General features: G+C 51.7%; 1 protein-coding gene across 2 annotated transcripts in view; it reads left to right on the top strand.

Moving 5' to 3' along the window:
- The first annotated feature begins 888 nt into the window (after nucleotides 1–888).
- Nucleotides 889–9,616, top strand: part of LOC310698967 (arf-GAP with GTPase, ANK repeat and PH domain-containing protein 1-like) — a 77,741-nt gene continuing 69,013 nt past the window's right edge. For both annotated transcript variants that reach the window (XM_083520543.1, XM_083520542.1), the window contains exon 1: nucleotides 889–3,244. In XM_083520543.1, coding sequence (XP_083376669.1) covers nucleotides 1,612–3,244 — 1,633 coding nt within the window. In that variant the 5' untranslated portion in view covers nucleotides 889–1,611. The remainder of the gene's footprint in view (nucleotides 3,245–9,616) is intronic.

The following is a 9,616-nucleotide window of genomic DNA, read 5'->3' as shown; positions in this document are numbered from 1 at the left end:
CTGTGGAAATGAATGGGAGGAGCAGTTGATGGAGGTGCAGGTGGGTGGTGGCCGGGCCAGAAAGGCAGGCTTGTTAAGACAATTGCAGCCACCTGTAACTCCACCTGCAGCCTCACCTTAACATCGTTTCCCTTCTCGAATTACCTGGATGCTTATCCCACAGCAGGTGGGGATTTGAGCACATTAGCCGCATCATCCCCCTAAGCCTCCAGATGTTGCGCCTTCCCAGCTGGGTCGCCAGATGACCTTGTCCGTTGGGGCAGACTAAGGAAGCCAATCAGCGCGGGCTAATTTTAGTCCCACGACATGTAACATCTGCGGGTGGCGGCGGCGGCGGCTGTTTTATCCCCCCCTTGCGCCAGCGCCGGAAGGGTGCCTGATGAATCCCTGAGCCAGGCAATCTCTCAGGTCTTGTGCGCGCGCGTGCGCGGGGCTAGATTCCATGCGATCCAGTCCGGGATTTCCACGTGCCCCTGCAGAAATCCTTCACTTCTTGGCTTGTGCATTCCCAATGTGAGAATTCTCAGGATCTGCCTTCCCCACCCCGTTTTAATTCTCCTCTCTCTCATTCTCCCCCCACCTATAACTCCGTAGGCTACAGCAAATGGCCGTAGCTTCTTCCTCTTTTCCCCTCCTTCGGAAACCGTCGGCGAAGGGGTTTGGCGTCGCCGCCGCCGCTGCTGCCATAGCTCTGCTTTTTTGATTTCCACGATCCCACCCGCCCACCAGCACCTTGATCTCCGCATTCCGGCTCGCCACCAGCCGCTGCTGTCGCCCAGGCAGGCGCAAGAGCACCTCGCCAAACGCGCGCCCATAACCTCGCCAAAGAGGCATTAGTAGAAGCCAGAAGGAAGGCGGCGGAGGGGGGGTGGCAGCGGCGGCGAAGAAGGAGGAAGGCTCGGAGGAGGGCATTGGCGCAGCGGAGCGGGTGGGGGAGCGGGAAGAGGCGGCCTCCTGGTACGCGAGCGCGGATTTCCAGCCAGGACCCGGTGGCAGCGGCGGGAAGGCGGAGATGCGCCCTTGGAGGCGGGCTGCGAGCGCCAAGACCCGGCGGGGGAGCAGCAGAGCTACTGGCGCCTTGCCCGAGCCGTGAGGTCCGCGCCGAGGGGCGGCCGAGGTTGCGGCAAGACCGCGAAGGGGGATCCGCTCGCCGATTCGCGCCCCCCCCCGCCCGCCTCTGAACCCGCCCGCGCTCCGGCTCGTCTGCATGGGAACAGCCACCCGTCTCCTCGTGCCGCCCTGCCTTGCGCAGCCTGCTCGGGAGAAGCGCGCAGCCCGCCTCGGCTTGGGCGATCGCCTCCGCTGAGCGACCCAGGACCAGCCCCCCTCCGCCGCCCCTTCTTCTTCCTCCTCCTTGGGCGGAAGATGCGCGCCTGTCCGCCCGCCGCTGCGCTGCGGAGGAGCAGGTAAGGGCTCCCCGGGATCGCCGTGCTTGGGAGATGCCCAGTCGAGCTGCCCTTTGTGCGCGGGGGCGCTAGGGGTCCGCGGCGGCGGCGGCGGGCAACCGGTGCCATCCAAAGGGGGCGGCGGCGGCAGCAACAGCAGCAGCAGGAGCGTGTGGCCCATGTTGGTTAGCGGCGTGGCCGCCGCCGGCGGTTCCCGCAGAGACTCATGAGCAGAGGGGCGACCCTGCAGCGCCGGACCACCTACCTGATCTCGCTGACCCTGGTCAAGCTCGAGTCGGTGCAGCAGCAAGAAGGCGACGACAAGGCGGGCGCCGGCGATGGGGGCGTCGTGCCCGACGGCAGGGACGGCGGCCCCGCGCGAGTCTCGTCGCCCTGCGCGGCGGATCCCTCCGGGCTGAAGGACCGCAAGGAAGCCGAGGAAGCGGCGGCCGCCAAGCTCAAGAGGCAGGAGCGCATCTTCCACCGGCAGGATGCGCTCTGGATCAGCACCAGCAGCGCCAGCACGTCCGACTACCTGCTGCAGCTCTCGCCCAGCAGCCCCGGGACGCCCAGCTCGTCCCCGTCCCCAGATGGCACAGGGCGGCCGGGCTCCGTGTGGACACCGCCCAGGGGCAGCGCGGGCCGAGGGAGCCCGTGGGACCCCAAGGCCAAAGCCGCCATGAGCCCAGAAGGAAGACCCCTTGCGCCAAAGCCCGAAGGGCTGGGGTTTTTGGGTGCTCCGGCGGTGCCCCCCAAACCTGAGCTTCCAGTGCCCCCCAAGCCGGCGACAGCTGCGCTCTCCAAATCTGAACCAGCTGTGCCCTTTGTAGCCCCGCCTTTGGCCCCCAAACCTGAACTGGCTGTGCCCTTTGTCGCCCCACCTCTGGCTCCCAAACCTGAGCCGTCTGTTCCTTCTATAGCCCCGACTGTCCCCCCCAAACCTGAGCTGCCTCCAGCTGTTCTCTTTTCGCCCACCGCTCCTAAGGTTGAGGCTGCCATTCCTTCAGCTGCAACTGCCAAGCCTGAAGTAACTGTGGTTTCTGCAGCTCCAGCTGTGGCTCCGAAACCCAAAGCCATTTTGGTCCCCGTCGTTCCCCCCATTCCCCCCAAGCCAGAGGTGATTCCAATCCCCCCCAAGGCTGGGCTGAAGGAGACCTTGGGGGTGCCTGGGGACGAGTCGCCAGTTCCAACGCCCACCACTGCCAGTTGCTCCTCCAGTGCTGCAGCGCCAGGGCGCCGAATGTTGGTGAGCCACGCCAGCTGGGGTGGCCCGGAGCCTGGGACCCTGGAAATGAGTGTGGGCCGGGTGGGTGGATCTTCTTTCTCACACTCGGGAGCCTCCTCTCCTCACCCGGCCGCTGGGAACCGCCGCCTTCGCCTGGCCACCAATAAGCCTTTCAAGACAGTGACCACCAGCGGGGCCAAGGTGGGTGCCGAGCCAAAGGCTGGCAAAGGGGGCCACAAGGGGGCCACCCCCAACCGCCTGTCGTGGCCCGAGAGCGAAGTCAAGGGACGCATGAAGGTAGCTGTCAAGGGCAGTGGGGAGACGGTCCCCAGAGGGGGATCCCGGGCAAAACTATCCCCTCACAAGAACAAAAGCAAGACTCTGGACAACAGTGACCTCAACCATGGCCCGGGCAGTCTGGCCTCTTCTGGCTCCTGCTCCTCAGAGGCAGCTGTGGGGCTGAAGAGAGGCCGGGAGGGTGGTCGGGCCTCTACCCGGGACCGTAAAATGCTCAAGTTCATCAGCGGCATCTTCACCAAGAGCCCGGCATCCACTCCCACCCACCCTGGACCTGGCTGGAGCCTTAGCCATAAGGAGCTGCTCAGCGTCGAACTGGCCAAGGGTGAATTGCCCAGTAAGTACAGTGGCCTAAGAGGCCCAGCCTCTCTCTGAATGGAAGGGATGGGTGAGGGTGGAGGTTTGACTGTGGAACATGGGAGATGGGCTTGAGGACCGAAGGTGTTTCATTACTGGCTTGGAAGATGTTGGCACCAATAAATTTGCCTTGGGATGTGACGATGGGAATGCTAGGCTGGTTTCTTCCCAGCAAGGAGCTCCAGAATGAAAAATTGGCATGGAGCAGCCACAGATCTGTATGGGCCTCTGCTCAACTTCTTCTATAGCAAGGCTGAGGAACATGTGGCCCTCTAGATTTTGCCTGGCTCTACCTCCCATCATCCTTGGCCCATTGGGTGTGCCGGTCCGGCTGATGGGGTCCTGGAGTCAAACAACACCTAGAGGGCATCAGGTTCCCTATACCTGCTCTGTAGAGTCGCCTCTGTAGATTTCACTCCAAAGATATATGTCTGGGCTGAGTGGGCCCTCAAGACCACTGGTGGGTGTACCCTGCGAGAGAAACGTGGAATTTCTCTGGAAAGGAGATTCTGGACTGCTTAGCTTTGTTGCCACGGTGATGGGTAGGTGATGGCAGCCAATGAGTATGTACTCAAAAATGGAACAGTTCACTTAGGTGAGGAGGGGTGAGCCCAGGTATGTGCTGCTGCAGCAGCTCCTCAAAGTGTGTGTGTGTGTGTGTGTGTGTGTGTGTGTGTGATGGGATTCACAACCTCAATATCTCCCTTATGGTGGAATGTGACAAAAATGATATTATCACTAATGGGTGTCTGCGGAGGCTGGTAAGGACGCTTTCTCCAGTGGCTTTTCCCACTATGTGGTCAACAAGCCAGATGCTGAAGGGGGTAACATTTAGGGTGGATCTCAGTCCTGAGGATGGCTTGGAACTACCGCTGTAGTGGTGCAGGTTGTGAAGCCCTTCAAGAAGCAAAATCCCTGGGCTAGCTGTTGACGAATTTTCAAATGCAAGAACGTTCTGCTTCCTGTATATTTTCTCCCCCCGCCCCCATTACATGTTACGTGCCAAAGCCTTGTCGTAATGAATGGTTGTGATTTAGGGATTACCTAGGAGGTGCTCGGCTAACTCTGAAAGGGGTGGTGGTATCTCTGCATCCTCTACGGCACAACGAATTGGACCCCACCAAAGCAGAAGCAGTAAGTGCAGAGCAGGAGCGTAATCAACCTCTGCAGCAAATGGTTCTCTTGCTCACTGTGCTGAACAAGAACTCTGCTGATTTTACAGGTTGCTTCATGAGTATTGGATGGGAGGCAGGTGTGGTGTGTGCACATACCTGTGTGTATGTGGAATGGATTCTTAGAGTTCTATAAAAGATAATTAAGCAGAGATACTGTCAATTGTGTTTGACAGTGTATGGTGAGCTGGTTTCCTCTTTTTGCCCTTTCCTACCAGGCAAGAGATAACAGCATCCAACAAAATCTAACAGGCAACAAGAATTTAAATATATACAGTGGTACCTCAGGTTAAGTACTTAATTCGTTCCGGAGGTCCGTTCTTAACCTGAAACTGTACTTAACCTGAAGCACCACTTTAGCTAATGGGGCCTCCTGCTGCTGCTGCGCCGCCGGAGCACGATTTCTGTTCTCATCCTAAAGCAAAGTTCTTAACCCAAGGTACTATTTCTGGGTTAGCGGAGTCTGTAACCTGAAGAGTATGTAACCTGAAGTGTATGTAACCCGAGGCACCACTGTAAAAGAAAGTAAAGATGGGGCGACTGTTGTTACTGTTTTCAGAAAATTCAGACTCCATTCCATATGGATGTGAATGGTGGGACACAGCTATATGGTGTTGTGGAAGTTTTAATAGAAACCGGTATGTGTTCTGCGTGATTATTTGATACCTGTTGTGGATTTTGACCTGAGAATCTCAGTTGTGCATGCGCCTGTCTCTTTCTATTTTTAAAAAGCAGGTTGCTATCCCTCGTGGTTGTGAAGATAAGTTTCACATTGTCCAGTGTACGTCAATGGAAAGCTCCATTGTACAAGAGGCAGAGTCTCTTGCCTGTCTCTCTGATTTCTGTCATGGTCTCCAGTTGCATTCTTCTCCCATTGTCCTTCTGTTCCTTTAAGGAAGGGGCCATAGCGCAGCAGTAGAAGTCGCAGTTTCAATCCCGGCATCTCCAGCCAGTAGGTTCAGGTAGCAAATGACTGGGGAAGACTTCTGCCTGAGTCCCTGGAGAGCATCTTCCTCTAATCAACCTCTTCCAACATGGTAGTATGGACTCTCAAACTCCCATCAGCCTGGTTGTTAAGATTGATGGGCATTGCAGTCCAAGATATCTAGAGCACCAGGTTGGGAAAGGCTGGCGCAGGCATTACTGTGGAAACTGTGAAAACTGGCACAGCTCAGTATCATGTTTGACAGATTAATTTATGTCAGCATGCATCTATTTTCTATTATATTAATGTACAATTAATGTTCCAGTTCTCTTGGTGCAGAGTTTAGGCTTTTAATTTGGGGTGGGGTGGAATAATGAAGTTCACAACAAAGATATCTCCATCAGTTGGTGATCAAAAGATTCTACCTGCTTAGGAGTCTTTCTTTGGTATATCCATTGGTTGCCTAAGGATGGATCACTTTTCCCATTTCTGGGTAGTTTTAAAAAATGTCTTCTCTATTCCTGCCACCCTCAAAAGACCAGATTATGGTCTTAATGGCTTCTTTGCAGCCCGTCAAAGTCTAGTTGTTCTTCTGATTTTGATGTGTTCCCATTGTGGGAGGGTTGGGAGACCTTCTAGCCAGAAGGACTGCTCTTCTAATTGCTCTCTGAAGTGAGAGGTTAATTGCAGTGGAAAGTTTTAGATTAAAGGGTATATTTTAGAAGGCAGGAATTAGTCGTCGTCCCCCCCCCATCAGCTAAGGCAAGTCCTTGTTCCCACTGTGCTGTTAACAGGAAACACCCCTGCAAATTTATATGGTACTGTGTGAAGAACTGATCCTTTCCCTTCTCCAAGGTCATATTTCTGCATTCAGCTCCCCTTGGCAACTGATAGCTTCTGGTAATTAGGAGAACATTGAGGGATGGAAGGAGGTTGTAGCTAGCTGACCCCAGTCTTCCAAAAGAGCTCAGCATGATCCTCTGTGGACAGACACCTGCACCAGAGACTTATAGCTGGTTTAGTAGTCATTTCCTCTTCCTAGGAACCCTGTGAGCTATAAATCCTATGAAGGGAGCTAAGGGGAGTTCTCTTATCAGATAATTCTTAGCACTCATGCCAAACTGCATTCTGGGGGTTCTTTGCAGGAGGCTAGATTTGTATGGTAGGAGTGTTTTGAGTGAAGAGTGGTTTCTGTAAAGAATAAACAAGGAATGGGAGACTCAATGAAATTTGAGAACCTGACAGCATACCCTCCTCCCAGTTTCAAGAAAATGACCTGCTAACCATGTGCACATAGATTTTGAAAAATGTCTAGAAATGCATATAACATGCCTCTTGCATTACACATGCGTGTTGAGGCTACAATGAATGGTGTCTGTTGTGAGCCTGGCAGTCCCCATTAACAAAGGGGATGAGCCCTATATCAGAAAGAAGAATTGTTCATCCTGCACATGAAGGCAGGGTGAAAGTGCCTCTCTCTCAGGACTTCCGGAGGCGGCGCGAAACTGTAATGGCGGTCCTCTTCGTTCTCTGAAGAGGGGCTCCGCGGAAAAGGGTCGTTCGCTGCGGCATAGCGACGACCCATTAAGATAAACCACGGGTAGAGTGAGCCCGTGGCCGTGGGACTCGGCGGGCACCAGAAGCTGCCCTGAAAACACAGAAGGGACCCCGTAAGGAGACCCGGAGTGAAGGAGGGGTAGCGGTGCTGTGAGTTCATCGCTCTTTCCGCGGAAGTGAAGCCGCGCGGCTGTTGCAGATGAGCGCTGACCTTTCTTCCTAAAACCAACACTAAACTGCAAGCAACATACCCGTGAGTAAAGGGATTTAAATTTGGTAAAGAATTTGTTGGATTTGGCTGAAATCGGGAGATGAGAAAAGGGAAGTCCGTCTCCCGACATTGCTGACAAGATCAAAGCAAAGTCTTAAGAAGCGGAAGCGCTTGAAACGGGACTTTGGGAAGTTTTAACTTTCTTGCGCTACTAGATCTATTCTTTATTTTACGGAAGGAAGGAATGGATATTGACTAAATTAAGCTGTAAATGTGGACTTTCCTCCTATTTCCTGCCTCTTTTGGTTTGTACTTCTAAAGAGTCAGACGTCGGACTGCCGGGGAGAGAGGTTGCGATAACTGCGGAAACAGTTGCAAAAACTTTTTTGGAGTGCAACTGATACATTTGAGCAGAAAAGACTGTATGAGACTTTGTTGCAAGCACCGTTGATGGAACTTTGCTGAACTTTAAGAGGTGCTTTGGGGAATTTTTTGGCCGGTGAAGGGACTGTTGGATTATTGGATTTACTGAGCAGAAACAACTTGGAACTTTAATGGCGGAATACTTCCTTCTTTGTCTTTGAAACTTGGTGGCACTCCCCCTACAGGGCTTTCGGATTATAAAATCCTGGGAACTGATCTTTGTTTTGGCTTTCATTCTACTGATTGTTTATAACTGGTTCTGTCTTTCCCATGGAACAATAGACAATTTGACCTTGAACACTGACAGATGTGTAATGAGTGGTGCAGGGAGAACAAGAGCATCTAAAGCTAAGGAAACTAAAGAGGCCAAGGAAAAAGAAAAAGAAAAGGAAAGAAAACCAGTACAATTTGTACAAACAACACTGACCCAAGGACGTCGATCGTCGGTTCCAGCTGTACTGGTGACACAGAGGGAGCAAGCTGAAATAACAGAGAAGCCCACTGAGGAAGATATGGCAGCAGGTGGGTCAGACACACTATTAAAACAAATATTGGAGCAGTTATCAAGCTTAAACCAGAAGGTGGATGACCAGTCTCTGAAAATAGACAAAGCGACTTCTTCGATACAAAAATTGACTGATCAAGTTTCCCAGCATACGCAAGCAATAGAGAACTTGCAAGGAGCAACAGCGGAAAACCGTGAACTAGCTGGAGAAGCAATTCAAAAAGTGGGAGCCTTACAAAAAGAAGTTGAAGAAATAAAAGGAGAAGTCAAGCCTCTGCACAAACAGGTGGGTGAACAACAAACCTACCTGTCAATGGTGGAATTGAAAAATCGTGAGAACAACATCAAATTGAGAGGCATTCCAGAACTTGAGCAAGGAGACTTGATTGGATATCTGACACAAGAATTTTCAAAGTTCTGGGGCATAACAGAAGATACAGACTTTAAAATTGTCTCGGCATACAGATTGGGAAGACTGGTAAGGAAAGACAGATCCAGGGACTGTTTGATAATTCTAAGATCAAGGGAAGAGAGAGACAAGATCCTAGGCCTCCATTTCAAAAAAGCAATTCAAATACAAGACAAAAGGGTGGAAATTTATAGAGATATCCCAAGACAGCTGTTGGACCTTAGAGCCACCTATACAGAACTAGCAAAATTACTGAGACACAACGCAATTCCCTACAGGTGGGAGTTCCCACAAGGATTATCCTTTACATACAAAGAAAGGAAGGTTAAAATTAGAACACCTGAAGACAACCAAAAGTTCCTTCACGATCACGGTGAAGATCTCCAAAAAGGAGCAGATTGGCTTCCACCTTTACCAACACCAATTCTGCCTGGAAGCGGGCCAACGCCTGCCCCCTCGGGATCGGAGCAAAAGGAAGACACCTCATCTTAAGAACATCTCAACTAGAACAGGATGTCCCTGCAGCTACTTAGTTGGAATATAAATGGCGGGAATTCTCCGGAAAAAAGAAGGAGGATATTTCATATCCTAAAAAAAGAACAATTGGACTTAATATGTCTTCAAGAAACACATGTGACCAGGCTCCACAGGAAAGTATTAATCAATAAAAGATTAGGCCAAGAATTTATCTCATCAGACAAAGTTAAAAAGAGAGGCGTTGTAATATATGCAAAGGAGAATCTGACACCAAAATTCTTATTCAAAGATGACCATGGAAGAATTCTCGCAATTGAAATTCAAACACAAGGGGAGAAGATTCTGATACTAGGAATTTATGCACCAAATGATGGAAAATCAGAATTTTATAAGAAGCTGCATGAGACACTGCTCGACTACCTGGACTATTCTAATATTATCGTGATGGGAGACATGAATGGGGTGGTCTCAACAAATATGGATAAATCCCAAAATCAAAATTTAACAACAGACGGCAGACTCCCCAAAACGTTTTTTGAAATGACAGACAATATGGACTTGATTGACATCTGGAGGACAAGGAACCCCTTGGGTAAAGAAGGAACCTTCTTTTCTGAGGCCCATTTGTCATGGACACGAATCGACCAAATTTGGATATCTAGAGGGCTGGCAC

Source organism: Podarcis liolepis (assembly GCF_965112155.1).
Source record: "Podarcis liolepis genome assembly, contig: HAP1_SCAFFOLD_22, whole genome shotgun sequence".
Taxonomy (NCBI): Eukaryota; Metazoa; Chordata; class Lepidosauria; order Squamata; family Lacertidae; genus Podarcis; species Podarcis liolepis.
This window is presented reverse-complemented; position numbering and strand designations above follow the sequence as displayed.